Source organism: Adiantum capillus-veneris, chromosome 1 (genome assembly GCF_014529385.1).
Source record: "Adiantum capillus-veneris isolate H3 chromosome 1, ASM1452938v2, whole genome shotgun sequence".
NCBI lineage: Eukaryota > Viridiplantae > Streptophyta > Polypodiopsida > Polypodiales > Pteridaceae > Adiantum > Adiantum capillus-veneris.
Genome location: NC_140931.1, coordinates 93,704,904 through 93,723,536, shown reverse-complemented (window position 1 = coordinate 93,723,536; position 18,633 = coordinate 93,704,904). Strand labels below are relative to the sequence as shown.

The 18,633-nt window shown below is 45.5% G+C and overlaps 1 protein-coding gene across 1 annotated transcript in view; it reads left to right on the top strand.

The window, feature by feature from the left end:
* LOC147465199 (Pseudouridine synthase family protein) overlaps positions 1-13,226 on the top strand; it is a 91,753-nt gene extending 78,527 nt beyond the window's left edge. The window contains exons 8-10 of the mRNA XM_086518811.1: positions 12,121-12,232; positions 12,313-12,359; positions 12,474-13,226. Of these exons, the coding sequence (XP_086374937.1) occupies positions 12,121-12,232; positions 12,313-12,359; positions 12,474-12,917 (603 nt within the window). The 3' untranslated portion in view covers positions 12,918-13,226. The remainder of the gene's footprint in view (positions 1-12,120; positions 12,233-12,312; positions 12,360-12,473) is intronic.
* The last annotated feature ends 5,407 nt before the right edge of the window (positions 13,227-18,633 follow it).

Below are 18,633 nucleotides of genomic sequence, written 5' to 3'. Positions count from 1 at the left end.
AGGATCCATCCCACTGTACTTGTGCTAGTGGACAGCTCTCCCAAGCCCATAGTCTTCAGTGGCCAGTCTCAAGAGGGGCTGAGTGGGGATCTATGACACAAGCCCTCCCATAGATGCCCACCACTCGAATCTTCAGAAAACAGCACTTTGCCACCTGCGGGGCCTCTACTGTAACTCGGTGTAAGTATCCCTCACCCTGTAGCTTGAAAAACAGGGAGGGTATAGTCTCTGAGCAAGCCCGAACTGAGATGAGAATCTCCAGTCGCGTGAAGGCTCCCATCCATCTGGGCGCTGTTGACTCGAGAAGTGTGAGCCACTCAACTGGTACTGCCTCTGAGAGTCCTGACACATGCTCTGCACCCCTCTCATGCCCTATAGGTAAATGCCCTGAAGCTCCTCTGACAAGCCTAAAAAATGTAACTAGTCACCTAGAGAGCGTGATGGACCCTCTGCCATGGGACCCCAGGAAACATGAGGTCGACTACCAACCAAGTGGCCTCTTTGAGTGCTAACCATGGGATTCCAAACAAGGGGCTGTCTTAGGTGCTCCTCCGTGCAAGTAAGCTGACGCTGCTTCAGGCCTCGCCGAAATTGCTCCTAGGAACGAAGGAGACTCACAGCGAAGCGGTCCTCTAGTCTCCTGCTCAAGCCAATTCTACGCATCTCTGTGAAATCCATCGAGTCGAGGGTCGCCACGGGCCTCCAGCCTGAGGCACCTTAGCACTAAGCCGCTCAAGCAAGAACTCCTTCCAGGGCTCCTCACCTGGAAGAAGTCCTCTGACGATGAACTTCCCATGAAGGGCTTTGCTCTACTGTGCTGGGTCTATGATCCCCAACCCTCCCTGAGAACAAGGAAGAGTGATGACCTGCCATGCCACTTTGGCCCGGGCTATCTGAGTCACGCCCTGACCAAAGGAAGTTCCTGATCAACCTCTCTACTTGGCTAATACAAGAACTCGAGAAGATCCAACAAGAAGTGATGTACCACATAGTAGCCAACAACACCTGGTTGGCCACTACCACTCTACCTGCCAAAGAAAGTCGTGCGGAGCTCCAATGTAACAACTTCCTCCCAATAGACAGAAGGAGGGGAGCAATCTGCTGCTCGGGAGACAAGTCCAAACCAACGTGACAACCAAAGTACCAAACTACAGTCCCTGTGGGAATCCACTCTTAACCCTCACGTGGCATCCAATCTGGCATAGAAGCACTACCAACCGAGAAAGCCACAGTCTTTCTCCAATTGATCAGTGCGCCAGATGCACAACAGAAAGTCTCAAGAGCCTGCTCACACCTGTGTAGGTTGGCCTCTTGGCCATCCAAGTACGAGGCCAAGGCTGAGTCATCTCCAAACTCAGCGTCCAGTAGCTCATCTCCCCGAATAGGGAGCGCTAAGCCACGTATATCAACCTGCTATGAAACCAAAAACCTTCTCATTGTCTCAGCATACAACAGAAAGAGGAAGGGGACAAGAGGGCAGCCTTGTCTGACCGAACGTGTGAGCATGAAACGATCACCTCTACCTCCTACTAAAAGCACCTGACTGTGTGCTCGTCTGTACAAAGCTGACACCCCTCTGATTCAAGCATCTGAGAAGCCCATCTTGCGTAGAGTGTCCTCCAAAAAATCCCAGTCAATTTGTCGTAGGCCTTCTCAAAATCGAGAAGAAGAATCACTAAATCCTCACCACGGAGCCGCGCGAGGGCAGAAGCCTCCCAAAAAGTAAAGATGTTGTCAAGGATACTACGCTCCTTGACAAAACTTGTTTGAGTCCCATGTATAAGGCTCTCTAGAAGTGGCTGAATCCTCAAACTCAGAGCCTTGGCAAGAATTTTGTAGGGTGAGTTGAGGATGGTGATGGGGCACCACTGTCAAATCTCATCCAAGGAGCCACCCTCCTTAGGAACGAGGTAAATCATGCCCTCAGTCATGTTGTCAGGCATCTCACCTGTGTGCAAAATGTACTGAAAAGCACTACAAAGATCTGAGCCAAGCAAGTCCCAATACTCCAAGAAAAAGCTCGGGGTCAAGCCATGCTCACGTGGACAGCTACCACGGGGGAGTGCACTAAGAGCCGTGTGCAGCTCCTCTAGCTGTAGAGGCAGCTCAAGCCTCTGACGCATCTCCTCAATCACAAGACAAGGCATCTGTGCCCACACCTGCTCTCTGCATGCATCCCGACGCTCTGACTCGGGCTCTGCAGACAGTAAATCATGGTAAAAGTCAGTAGCAATTGCACGCATGTCCTTTGGCTCTGAAGCAACTGACCCGTCAGGCCTGCTCAATTGACTGACCTTGGCATGCGTATGCCGAGGTCCCACTGCCTCAAAGAAAGCGCCGGATGATGGAAAGCAAACTCATGGCGCCTCTCCTCCGTGCTGACGAGCTCTTGGCGAGCCTGCTGTAACTGCTCCTCCAACCAAGGACTGTCTGGATGTTGCTCGTGCATCCTCTACAAGGAAGCACGCCCTGTCGGAGGCACTGCTCCTCTCTCGCTGCAGCCAGGGGAGCCGAAGACTCCTGAAGAAAGAGCTGACTAAGGTGAGCAAGTTCTGAGGCGTCAGCAGGAGAGTCGTGTACGTCTAAGCTCTCTGTGCAAAGAGCCTCCACTTGCTCTCTGAGCGCAGAGTCCAGCAAGACCCTCTCTGGGATGCGTAGCATCGTGCTCCCCCTCCTCTGCCTATTAGTCACTGTGAGGATCACTTATGCATGGTCCGAAAAGGAAGTCCCAGCCAAAATGCCAACAGTCGTAAGTCACAAAAGTGATCACTAGTGTAGACGCGATCTATCCGAGATAGAATCACTCCTCCCACTCGACGGTCCAAACAAGAGAAGGCCAGGCTGTTAGGTGGCCTCACAAAGCTAGAATGCTGCCACACATCTAAAACCCGCAGAGTCATACATAACCTCTCCCAAGCTGCCAACTCATCTCCATGCATAGTAGTATGGCTACCTCCAACCCTGTCAGCTGGGTCCTCGTAACATGTTGAAGTCTCCCCCAATGCACCATTGCGCTGCCTGCGGCAGAGACTCTGCAATGTGAGCCCAAAACTCTGCACGTGCGCACAATGGCCTGCTGCAAAGAGTCCGCAATGGTCATACATACCCCACCCTGGATGCCTCCAGGTCCAAAAGCAGCATACCAAAAAGTCTCATAGCGACCACGCAAAATCTGACCACAACGCTCAATGCGGCTCTCACAAAGATGATGCTCATGCAGCATAAGAACGTCGATCTCACCACCCACAAGGCATCTCTGTAGTTTCTGACGCATCCGACCTCTCTGACACTGAAACTGGGGCCCTCCTAATACCTGCACATTGCATGAGATGATCCTCATGGAGTCGGTGAGAAAAAACAGATGTTGCAACAACAGCTAACCTTGCTATCATTGAGGCCGGTTTGGATGGGGAGTAATCCGCATCTCAACGACCTCTAGATAAGCGCGCAAGAAGTAACTGTCCCGTCCCGGGCCCAAGCCGAGCATGCAGCTCGAAGGGCTACATCCTCTGTCCAAGAATCCTCATGCACAAAAACATAACACGGAGGGCACTGAGTGTCAGCAAACAAATGCACCACAATGTGCTTGCAACCCGCTGCATCTCGAGGTGTCACATTGAACTTGGCAAGAGGCCAAAGTGTCTGCACCAGATCTGTCATTGCTAAGTCCCGTGTGTGGTGTGAGAACTCAGTAGCCTGGGCTTGGAGCTAGTCCAGGACTGTGTGTTGGGTCCATCCACTTTGTGATATTCATACCACACAACGGAAAGGAGAAACCCACCGTTATGTCCAGGGCCTCACTGCCTCTAGCTGCAAGAAAGAGGACGTGGACTCGAAAGCTGGCCTTCTCCAAGTCGAGAGAGGAATCACCCAGAAACCGAGTGAAGCTGTAGTGAAAGAAACTCCAACGTCTGCGAATGTCATAGCTGGTCAGACCTCTAGGGACCGCTGCAAAGGGAGAAGTGAGCACCAAAAAAGGCGGCCTCAGGTGGGGCTATCCCTCAAGAGCCACACGGCTCGTAGCGAAAGCACTACCAAGAGAACGCCTCGCGGCAGAAGCTTGGCCAATACCTTGCGTCTGAGGAGGAGTGACGGAAGGGTCAAGAGACGAGCCTGTGGGCCCTATCGAGGGGCGGGGGGCGAAGGTGGGGGGGGGGGGGGGGCGACAACAACGGTTGAGGGAGAAGGAGGCGGTGGTGGAGGAACAAAAGTGAATGGGGCCTCCTCAGGCAGGTCCTGCTAAAGGGGGTCAAAACGGTTTCCAGTCGGAACCCAGTGCTGCTGAGCTACAACAGGTTGCCCACCAAGAGGAGCAGTGGGGTGAGCTCTCCCCTGACGGCGGTGGCCAGGCACATGCTGCCAACCATCAACTGGCTGGTCACTGATCTCTGTCGAAGTACGAGCCTGTGTATCCTGTGTACTTGGCTGCTTGGCATGCTGAGCCTTGGGAGGCTGCGCATGCGCTGTGGGTCTAGGTCTCATGCGAGGACATGCCTTTGCCATATGGGCCATCTGCCTGCATATGAAACACTAGTTCGGGAGACCCGAATACTCCACACTTTGTCTGATCCATCCTCCACTTACCCTGGGCAGCAGTACCACCTTGGGGAGGGAGAGCGTGTCACGAACGAGAACCCGCACAGTAGGTAAACCTACGGCCTTGGCCACAAGTGAAGCTGCCGTGCGTGGAGACTCCAAAAGTGTCCCGAACATGGAACCAATCCTGGGTAGGAGAGGATGGTACTCTTGCCTCGGGCCTGGGAAGCAGACTCAAATCGGTAAGTCTGCCTCCTCCTCGAGCACGTTTGTAGTAGGGTCAAAACCGTGATGCCAACGTCGAAAGTAAGCTTGAGCTGCTCTGATGCTGAGTGGGCTCATCGAAATCACCTTGGTCGTCATATCTGCAGACTCGAACTCGACCTGGTAGTACCCTCTCCCGAGGATTTGGACATCGGTGATCTTGCCTACATCAGAGAGGAGACGGGCCTATAGTAAGTCCCGAACTTCGCGTCGACTGCGCCAAGTGTCAATGATCTTACAGATAACCGAAGTGGTTTGCAAGCGCTCCACTTCGGCCATCAAGCTCGCTTGCTCTTCTGGCGAAAGAGCAAGTTGAAGGGTCGGCTTCGCGGTGTCGGGTGAGGGGGCTTCAATGGAGTCCCTCTGTGGTGGAGCAGAAGCCACCATTCTGTGTCTGCTGTGCTGTGTCGAAGAAGGGCGGGCGGGAAACTGAGGGTAGAGGCTGGCCGAATGCGGGCTGGGGTATGCGGGAAGCTGAAGGCGGAGGCTGCGGGCTGAGGCGGGTTGGACTCGCTGGGTGAGCTGCTCGCTTGCTGGCTGCACGCTGGCTGTTGCGCGAAGTGCAGGGCAGGGCAGCGCACAAGCAGTGAGCAGAGTGCGGGCAGCGTGCAGGTGTTGGGCGGGGGGCAGCACGCTGAGGGCTGGCGGGGGATTAGGCGCAAGGCAGAGCACGCTGGAGCGGGCAGGATGGCAGCGTGCAGGAGGTGGGGCTGGCAGAGGCTACGCGAGGGCAGAGAATGCAGCGATGGCGAGGGAGGTGCAGGCAGCAGCAGCGAGCGTGTTTTCCAACATCGTGCAAAGTCTTTAAGTCTGGCGTGTCTTAATAGCTTCAACCTTTGCGGGATCCATTCGGACACCATCCTTTGACACTATGTGGCCAAGAAAGTGGATCTCTTCCAAGAAGAATTCACTTTTCTTAGGATTGACAAGTAACCTGTGAGTGCGCAACTCTTCGAACTATCACGCCGTCAAAGAATGTGCCAACAAACTTCTGATGCGAGCGGAAAATTCGGTCCGTCATTCTATCGAACGGGGACGGAGCATTTGTAAGATCAAATGGCATCACTAAGAACTCATAAAGACCAAATGTAGTTCTAAACGAAGACTTGTGCACATCCTCTGGCCTTATACAAATCTGATGGTACCCACTTCTAAGGTCTATCCTGCTGAAAATTACAGCACCCTTTAAATGGTCAAGAATATCATCAATTCTTGGGATAGGAAACTTGTTCTTGATGGTATTCTTGTTAAACGCATGGTAATCAATACACATGCACCAAGAGCGATCCTTCTTCTGCACTAAAAGCAATTGGGAGTAGAAAGGTTAAGAACTAGACTGAATCAGTCCCTTCTCTAAAAGCTTCTCTACCTGGCCCATAACCTCTCTCTGCTGCGCCGCACTAACCCTGTAGGGATGTCTGTTTGGTGGGCTACACCCTGGCACCAAATCTATCGCATGGTCCTCAGACCTCTCCAGCTTCAATTGTGACGATATTGAATCAGAACTACAGTCATTAAACTCTCGCAAAAATGCTAACCTTTCTTTATCTATGACAAATAAATATGACTGACAATTATCTGAAACATCATGTGCAAAGATCAAGTACATAGAAAAGATGATTTCTAATTACAGAAGTGATAGCCGAAGCAGATACAATAGGGACAGGCTCCCCTTTGAGCTTTATATCCAAACCATGATTTTTGCCCCTATGTTGAAGAGTGATCGTCTTGTTGCAAACATCCAGCATGCCATGTGTTTGGAACATCCGCGGAATTCCCAAAACGCATCACACCTTTCCAATGGCATGATACAAAATTCTTCTGTGTCCACATATGACTGAATATGCAGACACAGCTTTCCAATGATGGGAATAACACACTCTGAGTGTCCCGGACATGCCAATCCTGCCTTTGCCGTGTACCCCATCTCTGATGTTGAGCTTCATAGCTAACTTTGGTGAGATAAAGTTTGCTTTGGCACCTGGATCAAAGAAGATGAGTGCCGTCTGATCTCTGACTTTACCCCATGCTCTGGATAACTCAGTGGCATACGTGTTTGGCCTGTCACCCACCATATCTTGCACCAAACCGGCCGTGGGCTTGGGCTTCTTTTCTTTTTTATCTTCTTTATCATCCGAATCAGCTGGCCTTTTCCTTTGTGGACAATCTGCAACAAAGTGACCAGGGTGCTTGAATATAAAGCATTTATTTTTAGCCATCAAGACCTTCTTTTCCCCGAGTGACGTGCGCACAAAAGGCTTCCTTTTTTGCTTCTTTGCTTGCGCTCTAGAAGTCCCGACTGAGTCCTTATCCTTGTTGTCCTTTTCTGACCCCTGTGATGCTTTAGGAGCCGCTTTTGCAAAGGGATTCTTTGTTGAATTTTTCTTTTGCTGCCCCCCTTTTACGTTGCCCGGAAATCCACTATCCTCTCCCTTCAACAAGGCAAGACCAATGTTGGCAAGTTACATAAGCTGAGTGAGGGTAGCCACTCTGTTCTTTGTAGAGTAATCTTGAAGCCCTCTAGGAAACTCACAACAATACTTCTCTATCTGCTCTGTCAATGGCATGAATCTGTAGGAAGTTATTGAGAGCAATGATTTACAAAACCTCCGATTGTACTCCCGTAGGCTCTTGCAAGTAGCCGCAGTGAGTTGGTGCCAATCTGTCATGACGTCGACTTCAAATACATTTGACAGCCACGCAGATGCAAACATTTGCTTGAAGTATACCCATGTGGCGGGTGCATGTCCTTGCATCAAGATGGTCGTCCACCATGTAAGCGCATTGTCTTTCAAGAAAGTGGCAGTTTTCTTGACCTTAGAGGCCTCTGTAAAATTCCCTCCTGCATAAGCTGTATCAATTTGCTGGAGGAAAGTAAGAGCCTTTGCCTTATCCTCAAAGCCGCTGAAAGTGCTAAACTTTACAGCTGCACGACCTTCTTTGTAAGCTTTCGGCTTTTCCAGTGCATACATATGTACATATATATTTGTGTGTGTGTGTGTGTGTGCGTGTGCGCACGCATGCATAGAATTGCAGGCCTGGACAAATTTTGTTGCATGCACATAGATGTTGGACTTGTGGACCCTCTTGCATCCTAATGTTTCGGGGTACACATTTCAACATAATGCCTTTTCTACATACCGTGCAAGATTAGATCGGTGGTATGTCCTTGGCATGCAACAAGTTGCTGAGTTTGTATACGAAATGCGCATAGACCATTCTTTGCTTTTATCTTATCATACTCTTGTTGTGATGGTGTTGCGCCATGGGCAACCACACTCTGATCAGCCTCTTTCTAAGAAATGCTTGCTGCACATCAACAATGCTTATCTTTCGCATGAGGCATTCCGCGAGATGATTTATGATGTTATTCCCCCCTTGGTTGCTCAAATGTACCTTGATTGTGATGTTGCTTGGATTCGCTTTGTTGTACGAGTGCAAAGTGTAATTCAGTACTATGGTAAGCAGTACATGTTTCAATTATGCGGCGATGTTGAGGAGGCCAAACATATGTATCAACAGCTCCAACTCTTAGTTGACATACGTTTGTTGTCAGAAATTGAATTGATAGCCCTTTGCCAAGCCCGAGTGAGTTTGCAGCATAATGATAAACGAAAATTGGTTAAATGGCAGACTCGTGCTCGCCATCGAGCTTTTGTGGACAAGGGGTGTGCCACGAAATAGTTTTTTAAGCACTTGCATCATTCAAGGGCTTCTCAAACTATTAAACGGGTTATGTTCCAACCTGGAGCCTGGACAACCTCAAAGCGTGAGCGGATGCCATGGTGTCACATTTTAGGAATGTTTCCCCCCCCCCCCCTCCCCCCCCCGCGGCATCTGTTGAAGTTATTATTGCACGCCAACTTTTGTTATCTACAGCGCATTCAACTGTCTTGCCTCATGATGCTTTGGCCTTTTTTATAGAAAATGAATTGCACTCGGCATTGCTTGCTCTTGGCAGATGGCGTTCGCCTGGTTGGGACGGGCTCATTGTGGAATTTTTTAATCTCCTTTTGGGAGCCTCTGAAAGAACCTTTGCTTTACATGATGAACATTGCATGGGCAAAGCAGTGTTTGCCGATGTCTTGGAAAGAGGGTTTGTTGAAGTTATTGCCCAAACAAGCGCTTTGTGAGCAGTTCTCGCATTGGCGGCCGATAACCCTTATGCCGGTTATTTATAAAATCTTGGCTAAAATCATTGTGAACCGTATCAAGGAACCTCTTATGGCTGGTATCCATTTTGCACAATATGGCTTTATTCCTCGTCGCCAGATTTTGGATAATATGGCTAATGTATTGATTGGAATGGAATATGCAAAGTATATCCAGCAGGATGTGCTTGTGATGCAAGTAGACATTGAAAAGGCTTTCGATACGGTTCAATGGGATTTTATTGCTGCCACGATGCAGGCCCTTGAATACACAACAAATTGATTGGGTTATGCAACGATTGAATGTCAAATTGCACTATTGGAAACTGTCTACATGGCCGCTACATGTCAAACTTCGTATGTGCAAAGTATCATGATGGCATGTGTTCAATTTTATATGCCGTTGTTGCACTTGCCTCGCTCTCGTCTCTCATTGCTTATGTCTAATTTTGTATCTCACTTGTGGTGCACTAGTTCTCATAAGAAAGGCCTCCATTTGTTAGCAATGCAGAAACTTTGCACTCCGAAGTGTCTTGGGGGGCTGAATATTTTGGACCTTCGACGCAATGTATTGTCAATGAAAGCTATGTTGTTACCTACTCTTGTGCGGCAATCTCAGCCATGGACAGTTATGGTTGTTGATCTATGTCGGCACGCTACCACTCCCGCTTTTGGTCGTTGGCAGACTTCCCTTTGGGAGATTGTGTTTGGTAAGATGGATGGTTATGTTCCTGGTTGCTTATTCACCTCTGCCTTGCTCTCTGTCTTGCTCTCCTCCTTGAAAGAGGTTACGGATCATCTCTATTGGCATGGCATGCAGCAAGCAGATGGGAATTCCTTGCGTTTGGAAAGCACTCATTGGAGGAAGGTGTTCTCTCTTACCCTTGTTGATCAATCGCCTCGTCAAGCCTACTTCTTCTCTGGTCGTGGCGTATGCACAGTGAATGATGTGGTGGATTCATCTAGGAATTTGCTTACCTTTTTCTCAGGCAGCAGCACGCTTTGGGTTGGGCATGCATTATCGTCGGATTTAGAGTCTGCTTCATCATATGCTGGCTGATTTCCTCCCTATTCCGTCGTTGGCAGGTGGTTGTCGCATGCAGGATTGGACTTTATGGGACACTCCTATGGATGCGATTTCTGCCCAATATATGTATGCTTCTCTTGTGCAAGACTCTTGGCTGGTTGATCACTGTAATGCGCTCTGGGCTTTGCACAAATCTAAACGATGGTGGAGACAGGCTCTCACTGCGATCTGGAAGTCTCACTTGCCTCTTAAGGAGCATCTGTTTCTTTGGTGTTGTTTGTTGGGAGTTCTTCTAGTTGGAACTCTCCTTGCAGCGCGTCACATTAGCTCCTCTTGTTGTGTCAGCTGCTCTGTTGTTGATGAGAACGTCAGACATGTGCTTTGGGTTTGTCGCTGCACCAAGACATTCCTTCGATGTGTTTCTGCTTGTATGAATCTTCGATTTCCCTCAATGGTTTTCCACAGACGTTTCTGGCTTTTTGGCATTCTTCCGACTTCCCTCCAACGTTTTGCCATCTTTTTCGCATGGGTCAGATTTTGGTCGCTGTGGTCTCTGTGGCACCATCGCAATCTCTGTATGTTTCACTGTCGTGAGGTGGATCCTTTTCCATCCTTCAAGATTTCGTTGAGGCAATCGTTACATTTTGCCTTTGACACTGGGGACATATCCCTAGAAATCTTGCAACTCTTCTATGTTTGCTTTTAGCGATTTTACATTGCAGAACACAGTTGTGTTCTCTCCCTTGTATTTGATCTTTTTGGTGGGTTTTCCTCGCTTTGAGGTTTCCCACTGGTAAAAATCAGATTTACAAAAAAAGTGCGCGCGCACGTGTGTGTGTATCCTTTGGCATCGGTATTAAGTGATAAATTCTATTTATTCGAGTATATTTATATTGCTATGCGCTCCCATTTGTGACAAATATTGCCCAGAATTAAACAAAGGAAGTAACCTACACACATCAAAGACATGTACACTAGATGCTCCTGTGTAATCATGCATTCTTGTAATTGGCATATTGCCTCTCCGTAATACCAAGGGTACAAACCCATCATTTTTGGCTCAAAAAGTCAAAGGATTCTTGCATTGATTCAGAGATCAGCATGGACCACCTTTTTAGGGGAGTGCGTCTGTGACTGGCTGGACAAACACGGTTTTATATTGTGTCTCTAGTCTAGATGCAAAAACCCTAACCTACAACCGGTCACATGCCACCCTCTAAAATCAAAACAAAAGAGAGTAAAAAACCCAAAAACAAAGGAAGTAACCCACGCATGTCAAAGACATGTACTGGATGCTCATGTGCAATCATGCATTCTTGTGCTGTTTGGTGGCAGTGTGAATCCATAAAATCAAGCTAGCTGCAAGTGGCTGCGTACTGGCAATGTGATATGCAATGAAGTGGTTAGCAACAAGCTGCAGTGAGCCGCTTGAGGGCTGTGTGGGTGACATCCAGGGTGTCTATAAGATGATGGTCGTGGCATTGTGGGTGGGTATGGGTAAAACAGCAAGGCTGGGCAATATTAGAGGCAGGCTGTATAGACAAATGTGTCACCAGCTTTGTTGGGTATCTCAATGGGTCTCTGGGCTGAGGGCGAACATATAGGTAGACCTTGGAAGGACAAGGGCTACTCCACTGCAGGCAAGGCATGCAGGTTTTCATTTTGTCTTGTCTTCATAATTGTTATTTTGTGATGCTGCTTGCATCTCACATCTGCACTGCATTTGCCAAGTGCATGTAATAACATGGCTTGTCTGTCTGACGTGCATTATGAGAGGATTGGGTGAAAAGAGCGAGGACTTGCCAGCACTTCTGTGATTGTATCTTTGATTCTCTTTATGCTTATGGAGGGAATATTTTTTCACAATAGGCCTTATTGAACCATGGAATTCTTGGGAGCAATTGTGGACCGTTGGATAAAGCTCATCAATTAGTGCCACATGGCAAGCTAATGATGTCTGTTTTTCTTCCTTTTTGTTTGTAAGAGGGGCATCAATTAAGCATTCTCTTACGCATATGGAGGTCATGTTAGAGATAGTTGACATTTGTTTTCTTATTCTATAAAGAGGGGTCTCACACACTCTTTTCTTATCCTCTTATGTAGGCCATCGTGATTTTTCACCTTTTTCTGTCGTTTTTGTAGATAGTTCTGGACAGTGGGACGTCGGAAGCCATTGTGGTAGCCCATGACAGCAACGCAGAGGATGCATTGGAAGCAGTCACTGAGTACAGAGTCTTAGGCTCCTCCTTGAATGGTATGGTGTGCAAAATTAGCTGTTGGGAATGCTGAAGGGTAGAATGTGAGGTGTATTTTTTTCCTGCTGCCCTATTACAGGTTGCACGTGGCTGGAGCTTCATCCCTACACGGGGCGTAAGCATCAGGTCATTTCTTATTTTCCACATGTTGAAGGACAATTGTTAACTGGAATTTTAACTGAGTAGTAGAAAGGCTCTTCTCTGTGTGCTCCTAGCTAAATAGATCTTGTTTGTTGGAAGCTTCGCGTACACTGCGCTCAAGCACTTGGGATGCCCATATTAGGGGACTACAAGTATGGAAGGCAGGTCCATGAAAGGTGGCTCAATGAGGTTAAAGAAGACGTCAACTCAACCGAAGAACAGCAGAATACGGCCCCAAAGAGAAGGAATTTGCCTATTGTTACAGACGTCAAAGGTAGTGTGACCAGCGAAAGGCCATTTCTCCACTTGCACAGCCGCCTCCTTGCTATCCCAAAGATAAGGGAGCTCAAGAAAAAGAAGCCCAAGATGGTGAATGGTCAGGTAAGCAAAGAAAAGATTGCTTTTGTGGACAGCCTACGCCTTCTTGCACCATTGCCACCCCATATGAAAGCAAGCTGGAACCTTCTACCTCCCACTATGAAGAAAGAGTTGCATCAGCAGTTTGTAGAGAAGTTGGGTATCAAGGGAGAATGCAAAAATTAGTCAATGCAGTGGGCAAACTTCCTGATTGTCACTGAAGTCAAAAGCACACCAACACCTACTTGAGATGTAACACTTGTGTTGATCTGAGGAATGGAGTTATGGCATTTATAGAAGCAAGCTTCAGGTTCTAACTTGGGAGGGCTAATGCCCAGTTTTGCTGCGGGATGAACATCAGCCTACTTCGATGTATCAAAGCATGGTTACACCTATGGTTGTTGAGAGACTTAAGGTGAAAAAGTAGGATGAAGAGAGACAAAAGTTGTAATTTTCGAGTTCATTAATTATAGAAGTAGTTGCTGTTGTGGAGTCCATTTTTCCCATTATGAACTTCAAAATTGTTTTGATTTTTGTTTTCATGTTGCAAAAAACTCATTCCATATTATGTCTGTGTGCTAATCAAAATCCCTCTTTTCAAGGCATGTTGCGTTTTAATGTCTCTTTATTTATGCTTGAATTGTTTAAATTTGGCATACAATGCTTGCATATTTTTTGTACTCTTGAGATTGTTGAAAGATCTAGTGAAATGTTTGCAAAAGGAGAGCAAGGCATCACAATTAATTGAGGTTTAGCATGGAGTGAAGAAAAAGATTGAAGAAGAAGAAAAGGAAAAAGAAGAAGATTTTTTGAGGTCACACGAGACCTAATAGAACTTTCTGATCTCTCCAATTTGAAGAGACCAATCCCAAGTAGTAGAAGAAGAGTTATAAACAAATTTATTTGTTTTTCCTCCTCTCATCGCAAGAAGTAGCGAAGAAGAAGAAGAAGAAGAGTCATTTACAACCACTTGTAAGAAACAACCCAAGAGTCCTTGCATGATCTTGTCACAAAACTCAATTTTGATGTATTTTCATGGTCTCTCTCTCTCTCTCTCTCTCTCTCTCTCTCTCTCTCTCTCTCGCTCTAGAAATGACTATACTAGAAATTGAGCACATGAACAATGGGGCATGCAATGAAATGCACTTAGGGCCAAGGAAGTGTCTCAAGGTGAATGCTACTTACCTACATGGAAATTTTTTGTAAGTTCACAATAATTTTACGAGGCTCAAAACGTCAAAATATAGCTTAGAGTGGGTGGGATAGGACTGAAGTGGGTAGAAGGGCATGCGAGCTTAGAACATCCATTTTCGTGTTCAAAAATCTCAAAAGAGGCTATATCTCCACGTTCGTACTCCTACACTTTGGACTTTTTCACCTCTTCTTAGAAATTCAAAGTTACTGTCGGTGAAAAGAGAGGAAATAGTATCATTAATTCAATCATAATCTCGTTCATACGATATCAAATTGCAAAATTATTTTAATCAAAATTCAGATATTTTGAAGCTCTGCAACTTTGTAAAAGTAGTTAATTATGAGATTATAAAGGTCATCTGATGGGATTATTAGAGAGACTAAAATTTCACAAACCTCTACTAATATTCCATATGCTACTATGTTATGGAGCTTCTTCTTGTCAAGCTCATAACGAGAGCCCTGTGGATTCCACTTTTTTTCTTTGGATTATACTTGTATTGATTATTCACTGATGCATTGTAGAAGAGGAGAACAACATATGATGATCAAGAAAGCCGCTAAGCTGCTTGGGTTATGTATATCTTAGTCTCCACGGTCCTATGAATACTCAACCTTCTCTTTGTTGTAATGAGCTCCAAGAGCTTGGGTAATGAAAAGACTTTTGAGGAGGAAAACTCTTATGAAATCCGGCCCTCAATTTTGTATCGTGTCATGTTAATAATCTTCTCCTAATTTTGGTTATAAGTATGATATAGTTCGAATATGTATGCAGAAATGATGCTTGGTTATGCACCCAAAAATGTAATCTATGCTAAGATGAAGTTATGGCTAAAGAAAGCTAAAGCTTATTAAGATTTCATTGATATCAAAGCTTGAGGATTTTCTCTCTTATACAAGGTAGACAATGGCGCTAGCATATACTCTTTGGGAGTAATACTTTTTTCTTTAGCTTCTCAGCTATTTGATTAAAAGAAAGAAAAAAAATTTAAAAATAAATAAATAAATAAATATATATATATATAGGATGTTTAAAGATAACCATGGAGAACAATGCACATACTCAGATTAATTGACATCAAATCAATTTTAAGGAAGATGAAACTTTGACAAAAAGAACTCATGCAATAAGGTATTTAGTAAAGATTGTATGAAGCACAACATAATCTCTCTTTACGATCCATGGTCCAAAGATTGATGTTGACACATGACACGATACTTACCTCACAAGAACTACTCCTCGAGAACAAGGTCCACAAGGGAGTGAGCATGTTGAGAGGCTTGCCAAACGAAAGAAACCACCTTTTCAAGAACAACATTCTAATCTCTCACAGACAAAGGCCTCCCTCAAGCGACGATCTTTCTTCGATGAGTGGAAAAAGTGAGAGAGGTCTCTTCCATAAAAAAGGAAGAGAATATCTCCTTTGCCATCTCCAAGTCTTCGAAGCTTCTTATCACTTCCAAGAACCTAGCTCTCATGAAGCTATGTCAAGCACAATGAAACGTCCTTCACGACAATACAAAAGTAGATATTATGCATGGAAGCGAGCACACAAACTTCATAAGTTCAAAGAAAGGAGCAAGAGCATCACCTTCCTTTCCTTCGATGGCACTTATGGCCATACAGACAAAGTGCTCAACTTCAGTTTAATACCGCCTTTGGGGGGTGAGAGATTCAATGAGCAATCCAAGCTATTCCATGTAGCTATGTATCTCCAATGGAAAGCTAGTATGTGAACCCAAGGGGCCGAGCTAAAGTCTGCTTGGAAAGAATGCAGAATTGCTATTATGTGGCAATTTTTTACGAGCAAAGCCAAAGATGAAGTGCTTAGAGCTTAGCGCAGTCTTAAGCTTGAGAAGGGAGCGTGAATTCAAAAGTATGTAGAAAAGTTTTGGGATCGCTATCTCAAAGCCGTTGTCTTCAAAAAATTGACTTCTCAGAGAAAAGTAAAAACGACATGCTCAGATTTATTAATGTGAAAGCCTAAGACGATTTCAAAATTCATCCACCCTCCATGGTTTCTACCAACATATTCTCTCTCAACAAGATGTCTTATAAATATAAAACATATAAAAAGAGTAGGAAGGATCCCTACACTGAGCGAATTTCTCAAGATCGCAAGGGCAACAAAAAGAAGAAAGACAAGGGTGTATACAAGGGACAAAAGAATCTTTCAACCAAAGAGCTTGAGAAATATAAGAAGGAGAATCGGTGTTTTGTGGAGACCATGGCACACCTATCATGCATGTCTCATAAGGAGGAATCTTCTTATGTTACCCATGTCTCTTTGACCTGATTTTCCTCTTAGAAACACCATTTTGCTAAGGTGTATAAGGCACTGTACATTGGTGTTTTATCCCACGACTAGCCAAAAATGCATTAAATTCATGAGACATATACTCCCCCCCTCGATTGGAACGGAGGGTGCCCATGGTACATTTCGAGACATTTTCATCCATAGCCAGAAATTGTTTGAAGCACATAAATACTTTGGACTTCACTTTAAGCAGATATACCCACGCATGCCTGGAGTAATTATCAATGAAATTCACGAAGTTAAGGTAATTGTCCAAGGACAAAGTTTGCATGGGCCCACAAACATCACTATGCACAAGCTGCAATATACATGTGGCCCTTACCGAACCATCCTTTGGAAACTTTGAACGTTGCATCTTACCCAAAATACAACCTTCACAAACATGTTTGACAAGTGCTTCAAGAGGTGGCAAAGAAGCAACCATATCAGATTTTTGCAAACGTAGCAAACTGGCAAAATTTAGATGTCCAAAAGGTGCATGCCAAATTTTTTTGTCTGAAATAGCCTTAGAATCTACAACTACATTTGCAAAATTTTGCCCACACTTGTCATACAAAGTGAGCTTATACATCCCATGACATAAAGTGTCAGATGCAACAATTTCATCACCGAAACTGAGATCATGTATTGTACATGTGTCATCCACAAATTTGACTACAAGTCCAAGTCTAGCAAGTGCAGATACAAACAAAAGATTATTCTTGATCCTAGGTACATAAAGTGCATCAACAAGTGTAAAAGAACTACCATTTGCAACATTAAAAGCACAATCTTTCCATTTCCCTTGATCGGATAAGAGGCATTGTTGGCACAAGTGACAGAATTCCCATGAGGGACATCGTCAAGAGAGGTAAACAAGTGACAATGAGTGGTAATATGCTTTGTAGCACCATTGTCAAAGTACCACACTTGAGCATCTGCAACAACTGACAAACATGCATCATGGACAAACAGGTGCACTCTGCACTAAAAGCCCATTCTGTATCAACATCAACATTACAATCTCCTTTCACAGAAGACTCAACAATAGCTGCATTTGTAGTGGAACCAGCGTTATTAGTGGAACCAATCCCTTTCTTCTTAGCCTCTTTGGCCTTCAACTTAGGACACAACTGGATCAAGTGATCATTAGGTTTACAATAATGGCAACATATCTTCTTTTTGCCCTTATCACCAGAATTCCCAGACAAATTGCTGCGAGTAGAAGCATTAGGAACGGGTGATTTACCACTCGCAGAAGAAGCATGAGAATTGGCTACATTGCTGTTACCATGTTTTCTTTGAGCATCAATAAAGGCATGTTCAACTGCATGTTGTCTAGTCCTATTTTTTCTGGAAAGTGACTCTTGCAACAACAATGTGCATAATGCAGCCAACTTCTAGGTTTCCTTGGGTCATGAGTCTTCAAGTACTAGCAAAAGTGTGGTAAGAATCCGGCAAAGCATCAAGAACGGTCTGCACAAGGGAACAATAAAAAATGACTTCGCCTGCAAAAATAAGTTGCTCATTGAAATCCTTGACACCAGCAAAGAAAGTGTCCATGTCATCTTCATCATGCATAATCTTCAACTCCAGCTCTTTACGCAGCAATGCAATTTTAGCCTCATTCCAACTTGCATAAAGACCAGCTAGAATATCCCAAGCCTGTTTTGCAGACTTTGATGAATGAATGTGAGTAATAGTGCTATTCACAAACAACACAATCAATGCATGAGCCTATGCATCTTTTACATCCCAACGAGCTAGCTCAACCATAGGAAAAACAGCTATGGCAACAACAACCTTGCTACCAAAACCTGCAACATCCTCAACATCACCTACATCCTCAGAACTAGGATGTACATCAATGCCTTGCACAATGTTCCGAACGCCCTTTGACACAAGGACGTGTTGCATCATGTAAGCCCACATAGGGTAATTGTCCCCATCCAATCTATCCTTATCAACAAACATCTTGAACACCTCTATGTTGCTGTCAGCCATGGCAAATGCTACACCTGATGTGAAAACTACCCAAAACAGGAGAAAAAAAGCGGGAACAACACGTGCTATATAGCACAAACCGGAGAAAACTATATGGGACCTGTTATGCAAAAAACAGCACTGACAAAAATTTTGCACAAAAAAACAAAATTGCATGCACAATACTGACTGTAGTGGAAACGGAGGGCAAAATGAGCCGGAATCAAAAATATGAGTAGACTAAGCTCTTCAAGCTCTCCCAAAATATTAGTCGACCTGTTGACGCTCGTCAAAGCTCACAAAAATAAGAGAAAGTGAGCAGACATGTGCTGGAGCTGTTAGCGGCTAAGCCCGAAAGGATGCAACCTATTTGATACCAATTGTTGGAATTAGGGTTGTAGGAAAAAGCACACAGAGCTCGGAGAAGA